Raw genomic sequence first — 16,964 nt, forward strand, 5'->3', positions numbered from 1 at the left:
TACATTTGAAAAATCACAGCAAAAGCTCGGATTTATGAAATAGTTTTTCGCCCCTCCTGGATTCATGTTTGTTTTTAGTTTTTTTCATATCAATATCCTCCTTCCAAAACTGACGCTTGTGATTGGCTCTCTCTGGTCATGTGCCATTCGACTCAACCGACAAACCACACGGCGGCAGTCAGACTCAGCAGCAACAGTGTCGGCGGCGCACAAGATGTTCCTGTGCTGGAAACACAGAAAACACTTCATACAGACAGAAGCCAGGCTTCCCTGTATACAAAGGTGGCTCTCTGTTAACCCGGCTAGATCACCATGGTAACTTATGCTTAGCTCATAACCTGGTCCCGACCAGGTTCTGTTCAGAGTTTAATCATAAAATCGGCTCTAAAAGCGCCGCTGTTTCACTATTTAACTCATTTACAGCTGGCGTCACCTTTCCTTTGAAAGTCCAGTGGAGCTGGATCAGAACATTTGTACGGAGGGAGAGATCGCGCTGACCCGCTGCTGTTTACTTTCTCTCTGAGCGTCTCTACAGATGTTCAGCTGAGGGGATACGCTGCTCAGCTGATGATCCGACTCGCGTCAGGAGGTCATTTATTAGGCTGTAGCCTGTTTACTTTATATACAGTCAGTCACCACTGAAAGAAGTTGTGCGCTCGCAGCAGGACAGATAATTTAACTTAATGTGGCCATGAATAAATGAATAGTTTCGCCTGTTATGTGTTGCCCAAACGCAGTAAATCTTGAGTAGGTCTTCTCTGTTTTCTCACATTTAAAAAGGTCTTTGTACAGAGACAACATGAGATTTGCTTGTAGCTACAGCACCTAAAAAACCCACTGTAACCTATTTTCATATGCACACCAGCCTCGCTTTCAATAAAACACACACTGGCATTTTATAATTGCGATCAGTGAAATATATGAAAACAATCTAAAACACAGTTTAAAACAACAGTTGTTGTTGCTCTAAAGCTTCATATTTAAAAGCAGCTCAATGTAGAGCTGTCAGAAATTAAAATCAGCCTCCTCTTGGCATATTTGCAGCAACACTGTTGCTTCAGGCTGTGATCAGGCTTTTTATATCGCTCATACTCTCTCCATTAAAACAACCTGCTCCTCTTGGCTGAAATCAGCCCGTTGTCGCTCCATTTAGTGAGGAAGTGAGCCTACTTCAGTACAGGCCGAAGGTCAGACTCATAATATATGGTTCAATCTTTGAACTGAAAGGTTTATCACACTATAGGTCTTAAAATGTGAAAATTCTAAATTAAGAAAAGTAATCAAAATGTAATCAAATGTAATTAGTTACATTACTTTGAGAAAGTAATTGAAATAGTTACACTACTATTAAATTTTCAACAGGGTAACTTGTAATTGTAACCAATTACATTTCCAAAGTAATCTTCCCAACACTGGTGACAAGAGCAGGTGACCTTGACTGTGTGTGTAGGTGAGCTGTGGGATTGTTTGTGTGCATGTCCTGTTGATTTGTCTCTGTAAGGTGAGACTGAAGACAAATTCCCTGCCCTGATGCCACAAAAGCCTTTGTTCATTCCTCTGCTGTCAGAGTCGGAGGCAGATCTTTGTTAGATCTATCATGAAACTCTGAATGGAGGGTCAGACAGTCATTATTTTTTGTCTTCTCTCTTTGTGTCATTAATTCTCAGCCCGACCATGTCCACTGGTGCAAGACCATGACTTCACTCAACGAGTCAGACGACACCTCCCGTCCCTCCTCCCCTCTCTCCTTCCTTCAGCACAATTTCTCCGTCCTTGTCACCCATGACCCTTCATACTCCCCCATATCCTTCCCCACCTCCTCCTCCTCCTCGCCCTCGCTCACGTCCTCCAACTGCACCAGCTCCCCGCCCGCCTCCTCTCCTCCCTATAACTTCTACGCGGTGCTGCTGGTGCTCCTGATCTTCTGCGTGGTGTTCGGTAACGTGCTGGTGTGCGTGGCTGTGTCGCGGGAGCGCGCTCTGCAGACCACCACCAACTACCTCATCGTCTCGCTGGCCGTGTCCGACCTGCTGCTGGCCACGCTGGTCATGCCCTGGGGCGTCTACCTGGAGGTGTGTGTGCGTCTGCATTTCTTCTGTCTCAATATATTGTTTCTCTGTGAGGTCAGCGCTCTGAATTTTTATTGTGTATTAAGCAGAAAAAGAAAAAACACTGCCTCAGCTAGGTGCAGTGGGAACTAAAAGTAGATAAAAAAAGTTGTTTGTTTCTTACAAAGTATTTATTTATTATAATAATGTTTTAAGGAACCAGCTAAGGTTCCATGGTATGATTAGTTTCATTGCAGATCACTCATTATAGAGCTGCAAGTAGATTTGCAATGATTACTCAATTAATCAATTGAAAGGAAATTAAATGCCACCCACTTTGTTGATCTTTTAATCCTTTCAGTCATTTTTGAAGTAAAAATGTCAAAAAAATGTCTGTTTCCAGCATCTTAAAGGGTAACTCCACCAATTTTAACGATGGGAAGTCCTACCCTATATGCAATCAAAGCAATATAAAGCATAAACCTCTGTGGCTCCAGAGGACGCTGCACGCAATCTGATAAATTGCCTCCAGTGATGTCACTCAGTGGCTAAGTTGCATTGTGGGTAATGTAGGCCCCAGGTTTTGAAATAGGAAGCAGCATGGAAGCAACTATTCTGCTCAGTTGATTTTGATCATTTGTTTTTAAACTGTCCAACAGCATTATGGAAGTTCAAAACCCGGTGCCTACATTACCCACAATGCAACAACAGAAAATATATTGACTATTCTGATAATTGATTTTTTTTTTTTTTGTCTAACTCCAATGTGAACATGCTTCTTTTCTTTATCAAAAATGATGAAGAACTCAATGTCTGGATTGGTTATTATAGTCTTTTGGACAGATTATATCCCAAACTAGTAATACATTCAATAAGTCAATCTATGTGATATAACAAACAAAAACAGAAAAGCTGCAAATCTTCATAACTGAGAAGCTGGAACAAGCAAATGTTTGGTATTTGTGCTTGAAAAACAATTATCAAAATAGTAACAGATTAATTTAGTGTCCAGTAAGCCTGTCACACTTTGTATATTTAATTTATTCCTGCAATAAGAATGCTATCTGCCTGTTTTCTGCCTGCATCAAAGTGAATCTATTATTGTCTCACAGACAATAATGAAACATTTATTTTAAAGAGTAAAAGACTAATCACTAAATTTGATTATTTTCATGTGACAGTAAACCAATTATCTTTTTTAATTGTGACATTGAAGATAAAACAAATTCTTTGTGGGGCATTAAATATCACTTCTGAAAGCAAATCATGCAAATGGTAATAAAATATTAAGTATACTCTATTAAACTAGCTGAGTGATCCAGCCTGGTTAATATTAATGCTGCTCCGCCAGTGTTACACCATATTAAACTGGCCAAAATGGACATAATGAGAGTGGGAATTAAAGTCCTTGAGCGGAAACAGAAATTTAAAAATGTATAAGCCATAACGTCATGATGTTTGTTCTGTTGAAGGTTGTGGGCGAGTGGCGTTTCAGTCTCATCCACTGCGACATCCTGCTCACTCTGGACGTCATGATGTGCACCGCCAGCATTCTCAACCTCTGTGCTATCAGCATCGACAGGTGGATTCCTCCTCTAACTTTATTCTTCAGTGTACTTGCTCTTAACTTCTCTTTTCTCTGGACTTTTAACAGCCGTCTCACCATCTTTCTCTCTTGTCTGACAATTTATCGCTCCAAAACTCCCTTTCAGCAGGAGGAGAAGTTTAAGATAAATGACTGCAGCTTGATTTATCCTTGGTTGAGCAAAAAAAAAAGTACCAGCACAAAAAACACACACGCGTCAAGTAAAAACTTTAAACAAGTCATCCATCATCCAGCTGTAGGACAACAGAGTAGACGGCCCGCAGACCGCCATCATCAGTTTGTCTTTCAGTAGGTGGCGACAGGCTTCCGCTGCGTCTTTTATGATGTCCTCTGCAGTCATTAGTGTTTCGTTCTTTATGGATCAAGGAGACTATGTTCGATGATGCCCTCTTCATGGGTCCAGGTGGGAGGGTGACCAGACGCCCAGCGGGCAGGCCGTCTCCAACTGCGTCCTAATTATTCTGACAAAGTGACACATCTAGGCTGGACCAGATTGGACTTCTGCAATTTGGCGCAATAACTGAAGATAAAGTCTTAATTGCTTCGTCGAAGTTTTGGCGATAATACATGCAGTCAGAAAGCTGTTTTAACTTCACGCCCCACCGATTTAAAATGAGTTAGTGACTACAAGGTTAAAGTGCTGACAGCTTTAATTTGAGGGTGGTTACAGCTACACCCAATTTCAAATTAGTTGTAGCGCCTTTCACACAATCCTCCATGTGGTGTTTTTAATTTCCTGTGTCTAATGTTTAAGTACTACTGCTGATTTTTAGCCAAGCTAACAGCAGTGCGGTCTTAATGATCAGTGCTGGAACTTCCTCACTAGATTTGGCAACTTTTAAGAGTCCTTGATGACCCTGTTTTTTTAAGTGCCTAGCCAAAAATCTAGCAGACCTCAGTTCCTCTCCCTTGAAAGAGAGTCTCCCGTATTTCTCAGTGAACGAGCTCTCATGTGGCTGAGGCTCTCAGTGAGTGGAGGAGAGCAGCAACACGTTCAGTCGACCAATCATCACACAGAAACGTGAGTTGGCTGCGACTGTGTGTGCCTGTCGACTGTTTACTGATCCCCATTGTTTGCCTGGGTTAATATTGTTTCTTTATTTTTGCTCTAAACTATTTAACTAGCTATTTAAGGCAGGAATAGTGTTTCCCTGTGGTGTAACTGTCGGCGTCGCCATCACAAAGACAGTGTTGGCAGCTGCTAGCAGCCTGGCTACCGTCCAAAGCAATAAAACAACAACTGTAAGAATCTATAGAGCTCAGTGCTATGAAAAGGAAGAGTTAAACACCCAGCTGAATTGATAAGAAGGCAGGTTGTGTTACTTACTGATCTGGAAGAAGGAGCGGCAGGTTTGAACCAACCTTGGGAGAAAAAGTTGTCTATTGCCAGCTGAGGTAACAAGAGTGTTTTTGTTCTGGCTTGTGGATCCTAGTCATTCGTGACAGTTCCATAAGTTTAGAGTCATTTTTTTACTCTTGAATACACTATGTAAATAGTTATATGAATACATCATTGATATGCAGTGTAGCTGGTGACATCATCTGGCAACATCTGGTGGCTTTTCAAGTACGTTTTTGCTACTTTCCATTGAAACCGCCCCGGTCCAGACTGAAACGCCTCAGTAACTATTGGATGGATTGCCCTTTAACATTCAAAGACAGAGCATGACTTTTCCTCTCGTGCCATCGTGAGGTTGACATTTGTGGTGTTCGGTAAACGATCCCAACAGCTACTGGCTGTATTGTGATGGAATTTGGTACAGACATTCACGTGATTCATGTGGCGCCACCATCAGGTCAAAATATCGGGGGAGGGGGGATTCAATACGAAAAATGAGTGAGGCTTTTTGGATTCATAGACTGTATTGAAGTATTCTGGTCTCATTGAGAACATAGATTTCACTATATAGGTGGGACCATGTGGTGTTGTTTATTTGGAATTCTGATGATGACATGGAGGAGACATGTTGGCTTTGTCAGTGATTGCCCTTGCCTTGTAACATTTCCGTCCTTAGTTTCCATCAGTCGACTTTGGTTAATGACTGAAAACCTGCAAAATTAATTCGATTTCACATCAGCCTCTGTTGTCCTTTGTGTTTAGTGTTTATTGGCTAATGTTAAGTGCAAGCGTGAGTGTAGACTCTTATGCCGTTTTGACATATTAATTCCAGACATCACCCTGAGTTGTTCCACACTTGTACCCAATGCACCTAGTGGTAATACTCGATTTGGTTTAGGCGAGGGTCGGCGTCTGGGAATAGTGTGCTGGATGATGAGGATTGCTCATCCATAATGATGACAGTTTTTGCAAGATCAGCCAAAGAGTGTAAAGCAACTGCACTCCATGTCAACAACACACCCACTCGCTCACTGGGATTTCTCCAGTAAATGATCTGAACTGTTCACACATGTTCTAGCCGAGGGGCGGCGCCTGGTTAGAGCGTGACAGATTCCATATATTCATATCATGCATTTGGTTGTATCCGCAAGACCAACAAATCGGTGTCAAGCAACGTACGTGCAAGCAAAGACACTCATCAACGTCAACACGCCCACTCGTTGCTATAATTACCTGGACGGTGACCTGATCTGTTCACGCATGAGCTCAATCGAAAGTGACACAGGATTGGCACGAAGTAGCTGGCAGGGTAAAGTCTGCTTAATGTCCATGCCAACTTATTTGGACACATACAGCTCCTCTGGGGGATGTCAAGAAAAGTTCAGTGTAGCAGTGGCTGTTTGAAAGAGGTAATCTCTTAATGCAAGGCGAGACAATCACATTGCACATTTTGAAATATTGTGGCAAAATTCTGTTTAAATACAGTGTTGTCCTTTTGTCCTCCACAAGCTGCTGCATGCAGCTACAAAATAGAAAAATGTATTCCTTCTAACCGAAAATTTCCTGTAAGATAATTCATTGTCCCGCGCACATCCTTCAGGACGCCCTCACAACTGACGCTCTCTTTTTTACTCAAAGACTTCTTATAAACTCAAGTACTGCCCGTCCAACATCGACTGCATGCTTCCACAGCCCAAAACAACAAAGTCCTTCAGGTAATTGAGTCTTTTGAAGGCTGAGTTTCATTTCTATAGTCTTTTTTGGAAGTCTGTGCTTGTGTCCGTGACCCATCATCTGCCGCCGGGATTACAGCAGCCTCCTGAAGAGGAACTCTCACACCTGCACTTACAGCAGACCGCTCTAATCAGTTAGGACATACTGGCGCGTCTGTGTTTTGTGTCCTTGTGGCTGCGAAACAGGCAGCGACAGCTTCTTTGTGTTTGAGAAGAAGCTGGGAATTCATTCGTCCACGCTCTGTATCAAGTGCCCGAGTTTACTTTAAAATATGTGCGAACATGACGATGGGATAATGAATTCTGAAAATGCTTTAATATGTGTTTACTCTGTATTGATGTTTGTGTTCAGAGGCAGGCACCACGAGTGAGTGTGTGAGATGCATTTTAATGTATTTCCTGTGAGCTTTATTCATCTGTGTGTGTGTGTGTGTGTGTGTGTAATGTTGCAGATACACAGCGGTGGCCATGCCGATGCTCTACAACACCAGATACAGCTCCAGGAGGAGGGTGGCGGTGATGATTGCTGTGGTGTGGTTCCTTTCTTTCGCCATCTCCTGCCCTTTGCTGTTTGGTCTCAACAACACAGGTAAGAGCTGCTACATCTCACACACTTACATCTCACACACTTACTAGTTTAGGTGTTGTTCAACCCGGGCTGTGCGGTCGAAGTGTTTGTTCACTCCACCTAAGCCCATCCTGTCCAGAAGCACCACTTTTTACTGTGAGGCGATGGGCTGATAGCCCTTATAGTTTCAGAGGGGAGATGTACAAAAGGCGAGTTCACTACTTAGTCCGCTAAGTAAAACTCATGAAATGTCGAGAAAGAAGATAGTTTAAAAAAATGATACCGGTAAACAATCAGTCTTTGACTGAACTAAGAGGAGTCTAATTACCTCATTAACTCTTCATCAAACTCACCATAACATGAATTAAATAAAATTCAGTGTCAAAGTGAACTTTATTGTCAATCAGACCATGCAATTAGTGCAAGTAATTACACAGAGGATCTAAATTGGGTTTCCCCATATCCCATATAACAGACAACATAAACATAATAGTGCACACAGATATAAACAAATAAATACAACATATACAGACAGACAGTGGGTGTATACATAATACAGAATAGAATATTAACAGTGTGCCAGAATTTGATTCAATTTTGAGCTATATTACTGAGGTGCAATAATAAAAGGGTGCAATATAGCAAAGTGCAAATTGCTGAATAGCAGCACGGGGTAGATGACATGTATGATATTGTGCATATAAAGAGCATAGTAAAGACATTGAGTTTAAATTATTTTAATATTTAGTTGGTCTTTTGGGGTCCCGGGGTTGTCATGTTCATGGAATTTTCTTGTGTGAGTTGAGTAGCCTGATGGCCTTTAGGAAAAAGCTTTCACTGAGTCTGGTAGTCTTGCACCGCATGCTGCGATAGCGCTTGCCAGATGGTATTAGGGTGAACAGTTTGTGTGCTGGGTGTGTGGGGTCTTTGGTGATATTGGTGGCTCTCTTGAGGCAGCGGGACGAGTACAGGTCCTGGATGGATGGTTGGGTTGATCGGGTGATCTTCTCTGCTGTCCTCACCACCCTTTGTAGGGCCTTCAGGTCAGCAACAGGTCAGCTGCCGTACCAGACTGAGAGGCTGCTGGTAAGGATGCTGTCAATAGCACCCCTGTAAAAGGTGGTGAGGGCAGAAGGATCGAGGTCAGCTCCCCTCATCAGGCAAAGGAAGTGGAGGTGTTGCTGTGCCTTCTTGACTAGGGAGGTGGTGTTGGTGGACCATGTCAGGTCATCTGTGATATGCACCCCCAGGAACTTGGTGCTTTTCACAGACTCCACAGCACTGCCATTGATGGTAAGTTGGGTGTGTAGCATGTGTTTCTACCTGAAGTCCACAGATATTTCTTTGGTTTTATTGACATTGAGTTGAATCAAATCAAATCAAATCAAATCAATTTTATTTATATAGCCCAAAATCACAATCACATTGCCTTAGTGGGCTTTACAATCTGTACAGTGAACAACATCCTCTGTCCTTAGACCCTCGATTCGAGTGAAGAAAAACTTCACATGTTGATGGAAAATAACCTTTTAACAGGGTAAAAAAAACAATGGAAGAAACCTCAGGAAGAGCCACAGAGGAGGGATACCTCTTCCTGGACGGACAGACATGCAATAGATGTTGCGTGTACAGAAAAGAGCAACAATTCACAGTTTACAAGTTACATCAACAGAAAGTCTGATACAAGTTATGTTGTAGAGTTGTTGAAGATAATTGATGTCACACCAGTTGATAAGTAGATGTACCTCCTCTCTGTAGGTTGAGTCGTCAATGATGAGGCCCAGCACTGTTGTGTCATCTGCAAACTTGATGATGTGGTTTCAATTGTGTCTGGCACAACAGTCATGTGTCATTAGTGTGAACAGCAGGGGGCTCAACACACATCCTTGGGGGGACCCCGGTGTTCATGATGGTGGTCTCTGAGGAGTTTTTGCTAGGTGTTCGCACTGGGTGGAATGTACACAGCTGTGATGTTGATGGCTGCGAATTCTCTTAGCATGTAGAATGGTCGGCATTTAAGTGTTAGAAATTCAATATCCTCATAACAGTGGCTTGAGACAATTTTGGCGTTTGTACACCAGTTATTATTGATGAAAATACATACACCACCTCCCTGAGATTTACTGGTGAGAGCATGACTCCTGTCCGCCCCGGAATGTAGTTAGTCCGTCCACCTGAATGGCGTTGTCCGTAACGGTGTTATTGAGCCACATCTCTGTGAGGATGATGGTATTGCATTGTGACACCTGCTCAACTTCCCCGCTTGCTAGGTCTAGCACACTGATTGCGACGCATGCTAGGTCTCTCACGCTGCTTGCACCACCTCTAGTGTCGGCCGGTGGTGGGTGGGGAGTCAGCTGCTTTGCAGGCCCCTGGGTCTTACCAGACCTGGGTCTCGCAGTGTTTCGGGTTCCAAAGCCAGTGTAGATCTTCGACTCAGCGGGCAAGATTTATAAATCAGGAGATTGAACTACTTAACTCAGTTAATATGCTTTGTAGCGTATGACCTTACATTCAGGGATCAGTAAGGTTATAGATAGATAGATAGATAGATAGATAGAATTACTTTAATGATCCCAGACTGGGAAATTATTTTGTTGTATCTTGATCTAAAATATTACATCATAGCAAAGTAACCATTAACAAATTTTTTCAAATAAACGTGGCAGAGTAATTACAATATTTGCCTCTGAATTGTGGGGGATTAGGAGTGCAGGATACCAGAACATGGAAATATTCCGTATTGTACAAATGTTGTTAGCTTTGTCACAATGCAAACATTTCTAACCTCGATTCCATTCTTGACACAACTGTGAAAAACTGAGGGCACCAAATGTTACATTTTTCCAAAAATATGAGATTTAACATTTCCTGCTCGTAGCAGATAACAGCAGAGAGACTGTAGTAAACAATCAATATGAAACTTTCAGAAACATTCTAGAGTTTTTTTCTCAACTCGCTCTTTGAGAGAAGAGACAGCGAGAAGGTTCAGCTGGTACTGGTGCATCTGCAGAAGATGTGTAATGAAACCATGCGTAATGAAAGAATGCATATGTATCCATACAGATTGATATTTTTTACAACACCAACATGTATACTTTATGTATACATATTTTCTTTACTTATAAATACTTTGAATATCTTATTCTAATCAATTTCTGATGTTGTAATTGAAGTAGAGAGAGAATTTTGTTTGATGGAGCCGTAAATAACGTGCTGAAGCTCCAAGATCATATTTTATGACTGTGTGCTCTAAGTATGTGATAGCAGTAAGCAGATGTTTCAGAAAAATTTATTCAGATCATGCAGAAGGTTTGACCTTAATCCTTCGATTTTTACTTTCATTATAAGAATCAACACCCCTCTTAACTTCATGGTAGCTAACACCCGCCCACACATTACTTTTGAAACTTTTGTGAAAGGAAAAAGTAATTTGCTTTTCGAGACAGAATTTTGCACCTGCAGTACACGCTGCTGAAAGTGAAGCTTCTTTGGCTAGAAGTGTTTGCTGATTGGTTACAAATGTGGCCCGTGGCCTGTTGTACACCGATGCAGGTTAACAAGGTTTTCTTCTTTTAGTCTGTGCTCAAAATTGGAGATGGGCTAGTTTATTCCCCAGATAGTTCTCTGAGGTGTGATTTAAAAGAGAAACAACCTAATTCCCTAATAGAGCAGAATGCATTTTCTCATGCACACACGGCTGGTGCAATATCCTGGTCCATCTGTGCCTGAATTTCATTATCAATCCTTGATGAGATATTAAAAAAATCCCATACATCTGCTCAGGCAGCACACCTTAGCAGAGAGTAAATTAGATTTTATATTTAAATACTCATTAGCACAAGCACGTAGACCATTCAGTGACATTTCTGTATGTTGTTCCAATCGAGGGAACAACAGGGGACACCTGCCCTGCAAACAAGTGGGCACACATAATCCTCGATACGTTTATTGACTCACAACAGGAGCAGGAGGGAAGAAAATCAGCTGCTAACCTCAGTCAGTTTGAGTGACGGCTGCAGTGAAGAGGGACTTGAGCTTCAAGTGTGTTCACGTTGAACTGAAAAGGAAAGCCCCTCGAGAATAAGTGGGAAACGAAAAGTAATGTGAGAGTTGACAACTGGCAGCCCAAACACCGCAAGATACTGAATGATGTAAGATCAAGCTAAGAGAGATATATCACAGCACACTCTCTGAAAGGTAGATTTCCACTCAGTTCCTCATCACAATGCATGGGCCTGAAATATTTGTGTTTGCTGAAATCCCCAGGAAAAAAACAACACATTTTAGTTTTTGAGCAAACAATTTCACCACAAGCTCCATTTACACACCATTCTTTAGCCTCTCAGCGTGAATGTTGGTGTAAAAGCTGACGTTCAAAGTTCATTCTTGACCCCTAATCAAACAAATTCACCACGAGGTCTGTGGCCGCGGCACAGGAGGTAGAGTGGGTCATCCACTCACCGGGAGGTCGCTTCCATCAGTGCGTGAACGGCTGAGCATAGAAATATTGTGTGGCACTCCGGGTAGAAAGCGCTGTGTTGCTCCTGATGAGATACCGCTTGCATGGAAGCCTGTGTCACCAATGTACGACTGTGGATGTGTTGGTGAGTGCTTTAAGTGGTCGGCAGCCCAGAAAAGAGCAATATAAATGCAAGTCTGGAAAAGTAAAAACAATTAACGGACATTTGAACATCGACAGTTTTCTGACAAATGAGCAAACTCCACCTGCTGATGAAGGTCATGTGAGGCTGCTTGTTCCGCAATTTAAAACCTGCCAAAGAAAGCACCCAAAAATCATCACTGAGTAAGAGTAAAGATGTCGTGCTGCAATATTGCTTTGGTTAAAGTGAAAGCTATCCATTGGAATAGCACTCCGGTAAAAATGCTAAATCCGGAGCTGCCGACACTCCTGATGTTTGCAGGAGTCTCTCTATTTTTAACCCCTTTCTCCGGTTTTCCATTGAAAAAGGATGAAACAGGTGCCAAAGGGAAGAAATAAGTTCCCAAATTGGACTGAACTTGGTGCGAGAGTTTCCCTTTAATTGACATTTTCCTCCCGTCTCTCATGCTCGTCCTGTTGCCTTCACTCTGCAGACTGTAGTCCTGCATTATTTATCCTTCCCCTCGCTCTTGTCCTCACACACACTCTCTCCCAATGTAGTTATTTTTGTGATCTAAATTTAGATGCTTTATAATTTGTTCTCTTTTTTTGTATCCGTCCTGTATGTGTCCTGTATATATTCTCTTGATCTGTGTTGTAGCGTTATATGTCAGTGTTACTGATTTTCTGGCAGTAGATGTATATATGTATCCAAACCGCAGTAAAAGTAAATTATACATATATGTATGCTATGGGTTGAGCTGGCTGGATTATGGGATCTTTGGAATCTGCAAAGTAACTTGTAACTAAAGCTATTAAATAAACATAATGGGCTAAAAAGTAAATTCGCATTTTCTTCTTTCTGCATCAGCCAGCCGAGAAGGCACCACATGCAGCTTTGCCGACCCGGCCTTCGTGGTGTACTCATCCGTGGCCTCCTTCTACGTCCCCTTCATCGTAACTCTGCTGGTGTATGCGCAGATCTGCGTGGTGCTGCGCAGACGGGGAAGACGCACCGCTCCGCCGCGCAGACACGGCCTGCACACACAAGGCGGGGCCGAGGCTGGAGAAGGTCATCGACACAGGAAGGTAGAGCCACGAGTTTTGGAAATCACCTGAAAGCAAATGTTTGAGATTGCGGCTGTTTTGGCTTTTCCTCTTCCAGCAAACATTTCTGACCTGAACACCAACCCTTCCTCAGCTGCTCACTATACTATGATTAAATGAACCAATCATGTTGTTGCAGTCAAACTTTAAATCTGTTCTCCTCTCTGCTACCTTCAGTGCAAAATCATATGACCCTCCTCCATCCATTCACCTCCAGCATCATATCCAGTGCCAAGGTCTGTCTCATCACGTTCAGATCATCAGCCATTCATCTTCATCCCATCACCACCACCAGCGTCTTGGCTCATTTGGGGTGTTTTCTATACTGCTCACAGCTGCACATCGATGTCATGATTGGGCCTAATCACCAAAGACTCATATTTCTCATCAGATATGCACATAAAATAGTATTAATTAATTAAGAAAGAAGTCTCCTGAATGAAACGTGTTCAGGTTTTAAAAACATTTTCTTAAGAATACATTTCCGTCGCCTCCTCCCCTTTCAGAATAAGTGTACACAACCGGAGGATGTGAAGTTGTGCACCCTGATCCTGAGGCCCTCCACCGCTGGACCACAGCGCAAGAAAGTGGTGAGTGTCTTGACTCGGTGCACTGATTCAGCGACACTGATGTTCTCTTTCTCTTTACCATCACTTTTCCTGTCTTTTGTTATACATTCTGCTGCCTGACAGTCTCCTCTCTTAGCATCCACACCTTTGTGTTTGTCTCTCAACGCTCACCTCCCTCACTTTCCTCTCTCCCTCTCTGTGTGTCAGACCCTGGTGAAGGAGGCGGTGGTTCACCCCCTCGAAGTGGAGCCGGGTCAGTTCCTGCCGCAGACCGAGCAAAGCCTGGCTCCTCCCCCACCTGCTCCCCAAACCGCCTCCCACTCCGGACGTGCCAGGATCTCCCTGGCCATCTCAGTGGGACCTGCCCCGGTTCTCCCCTCGACCGTGACGCGATCGACCCTGATGCCTCGCCCTCCCACCCTCGATGACGGCATGAGGGGCCGTGAGGGATGGAGGGAGCGCAGCAGTGGCAGGGAGAGATGGGGCATCACCAAGGAGAGGGTGAGAGGGAGGCTGTCGCAGCAGAAGGAGCGGAAGGCGACACAGATGCTCGCTATTGTGCTCGGTGAGCGAAGTACAGACTAACTGATGAGGTGTTCAGCTTTCAACCATGAAAACATACTAAGTACTTTTCAGCCTGTCTCACTGTGTGTGCGTGTGTGTGTGTGCGCGTGTGTGTGTGCGCAGAGCTGCCTACTTTTATGCTCAAGCAAGACTACATTAATCTGTGTGCATGGAATTGAATTTAAAGGAGCACTTCACCCAAAAATGAAAATTCAGTCATTATCTCCTCACTACATGCGGATGGAAAGTCGGGGAAAGTTTCGTAGTCCACAAAACATTTCTGGAGTTCCACAGTTAAACAGTGTCCTGCTGAACAACTGAAGCAGATGGGGTCTTGTTTTAAAATATTTATAATTATAAATATATAAAAATACCCTAAACTTTCTTTGTCAGTGTGGTGACAAATGAACCTGAATGTTGTTGAGTTGGTGGTGTTGCTGATTTTTAAGTTCTCTGCTCACTCGAGTCATCAGTAACATAATCCCTGAGTCTTTATTCAGCTCTCTCCATGATAACTCCGTGTTCTGGCCTTTGCCTGTCTGCCTTGTCCTCGTCAGTGCCCAGTTTCCTTCTCAGGTCATGTTTCAAAAACAAAAATGAAATTTCTCAATATCTAGAAAAATGAAAATATTTAATAAAATAGTTGAGTCTTTTCAAGTCATCTGTTTCAACGCTACACCAAGTCTTTTATAAATGTCAAGGAAGTCTCAAATCCTCAAATTTGTGACTCAGCTTTGACTCCCCCATGTCTGCAATTTATTATTCTGTTGAATTTTTATTTTCTTTTAAACACTGCAGTCAGGCAGTTTTTTGTGCCTCCCCGCTTTAACTCTCTTTGTATGAGGAAGCATTGTGCAAGCTCACAAGAGCATCAGCTTCAGTTGTCAGGGTCTTCTTGTAGCAGGAAAAACACCAATCCTAGAGGACAAACAGAAAGCTGCAAATCTGCATCAGATGTTCTCTTCCTTTTCAGAAACAAGGACAAAACCTGAAAACAATTAAGCCTTAGGAGATGGGAAGTTTCGAATGGATTTTGGCATCCATGGCAGCAATTTTAATAGCCTCCATTATTTATAGCTGTTTATTTGATCGTACATCTCGCCTACCTCATCTGTTTTGTGATGTATATGACTTTGCTGCTGGGACGCTGTAATTGGGATTGATGAAGTTCCCTGTCTTTGTATTGTTTCAGCAGTTTCATGATCCAGTGCATATTACAAGTGCAGAAGTTGGCGGCATATTTAATTAATTATATCCCTGCACAATTGGTGCCGCATACATAAAACAAATGCAAATGCTCATCGCCCGCTAATCCACTCCCTGTCCCGGTTTCCCAAGGTGTGTTCATCATCTGCTGGCTGCCTTTCTTCCTGACACACGTGCTGAAGGCCCACTGCAGGAGCTGCTGCATCACGCCCTCACTCTACAGCGCCGTCACCTGGCTGGGATACCTCAACAGCGCCGTCAACCCCGTCATCTACACCACTTTCAACATCGAGTTTCGCAAAGCCTTCATCAAGATCCTGCACTGCTGAGAGCCCGAGAGATGAGACGCGCCGTCTGTCGCCAAAAAAAAAAAAGCGAGCCTGGCGTTGGTTTGAGATGAGAGGTGAGAGAGTAGAGAGGAAAGATGAAGACGTCGGCGTGAGACGGTAAATTGGGGCGACTGAGGAGTTAAGTGCAACAAGCTCTCTTGAAAATGAAAGATGTGAGAAGTGTAACCAGCAGCTCAGACAACACTGGAGAGAGACAGAAAATATGGCAGGCAGAGGGGAAAAAAATACTCGACGATTATAAAAAAAAGTGTGCACGAGACAAGCAAAAGACAGCTACAAGACACACAAACAAGTCTGGAGATATTGATGGGAGAGGAGACATGCGGTGTGTTGTGTACATACGGCCTGTTAAAGGGAATATTTGAGGACTGGATCTCTCCACAACATCCTGACTCCACAGATGAGAGACTCTAAAGACGTGTTTGTTTTTCCAATGCTGGTTGGCTGTTGTATTTCCTTGTAACCTCAACATGCGGCATCTTGTTATTTGTTCACATGTGCTCGTCTTTCTCAGAGGACTGGAGCAAGTCAAGGCAAAGGTGAAGAGTCCAACACGAAACTTTTCTTTTGGTTGTTTTTTTTAACTGTCATGCCCAAGGCTTGATCATGTCTAACCTGCTGAAATTGCATTAAGGTTATTGATTCAGTTATTTGGAGAAATCGGCAGGCAGTGAACAGACCTGCTCATACGATTTAATGTGTACAGTCTGTGCTTTAAATACGTGTTAGGTGTTGTAAATAATCATTTCACTGGTGTATAGAGGGAATCATAAGCATTGTGAAGACCATTAATAATAATAATAATAATAAACACATTTTCTTTCATTGCTTGTTTTGTTTTGAAATCATCAACATGGTAATGAAGAGAATGACAACCTCATTCCTCCAAGGGGATTTTTTTTCTTTACCCAAGATGCTCAGTATACATTGTATTTCTGATGAAATAAGATCATAGAAAAGCATATCTGCAAAGTACAAATGTTTTATTGACAGGGTTTTATTGATAGTGCATTTTACTGACCCTCTGTCAGAACACTAAGAGCTCCAGTGACGACGTAAAGTAATGCAGGTATTGTTCACGTTTGAGCAGTTGGTATTCAGACAGAATATTCAGACTCCACACTGTCAGAGGATTTTGAAGGAGTCTTGTTTTATTTAAAGCCTCTGTCCTTTCTATCAGTATGATGCAAAATCTCAAGTGTGTGTGTGTGTGTGTGTGTGAGAGAGAGATAGATTACCATTAAACCTCCAGGAGCACACTGCATCATGAA

General features: G+C 42.8%; 1 protein-coding gene across 3 annotated transcripts in view; it reads left to right on the forward strand.

The window, feature by feature from the left end:
• The window catches only part of drd2l (dopamine receptor D2 like), a 34,753-nt gene extending 17,789 nt beyond the window's left edge, over positions 1-16,964 (forward strand). For 2 of the 3 annotated variants that reach the window (XM_030392967.1, XM_030392968.1), the window contains 7 exons: positions 1,668-2,072; positions 3,521-3,630; positions 7,179-7,315; positions 12,769-12,986; positions 13,511-13,594; positions 13,781-14,138; positions 15,476-16,964. In XM_030392967.1, the coding sequence (XP_030248827.1) occupies positions 1,695-2,072; positions 3,521-3,630; positions 7,179-7,315; positions 12,769-12,986; positions 13,511-13,594; positions 13,781-14,138; positions 15,476-15,672 (1,482 nt within the window). In that variant the 5' untranslated portion in view covers positions 1,668-1,694 and the 3' untranslated portion in view covers positions 15,673-16,964. Of the gene's footprint in view, positions 1-541; positions 590-1,667; positions 2,073-3,520; positions 3,631-7,178; positions 7,316-12,768; positions 12,987-13,510; positions 13,595-13,780; positions 14,139-15,475 lie in introns of those variants that run through there. The other variant, XM_030392969.1, reaches the window with a different exon arrangement.

The sequence above is a fragment of the Sparus aurata genome, chromosome 17 (genome assembly GCF_900880675.1).
Source record: "Sparus aurata chromosome 17, fSpaAur1.1, whole genome shotgun sequence".
Taxonomy (NCBI): domain Eukaryota; kingdom Metazoa; phylum Chordata; class Actinopteri; order Spariformes; family Sparidae; genus Sparus; species Sparus aurata.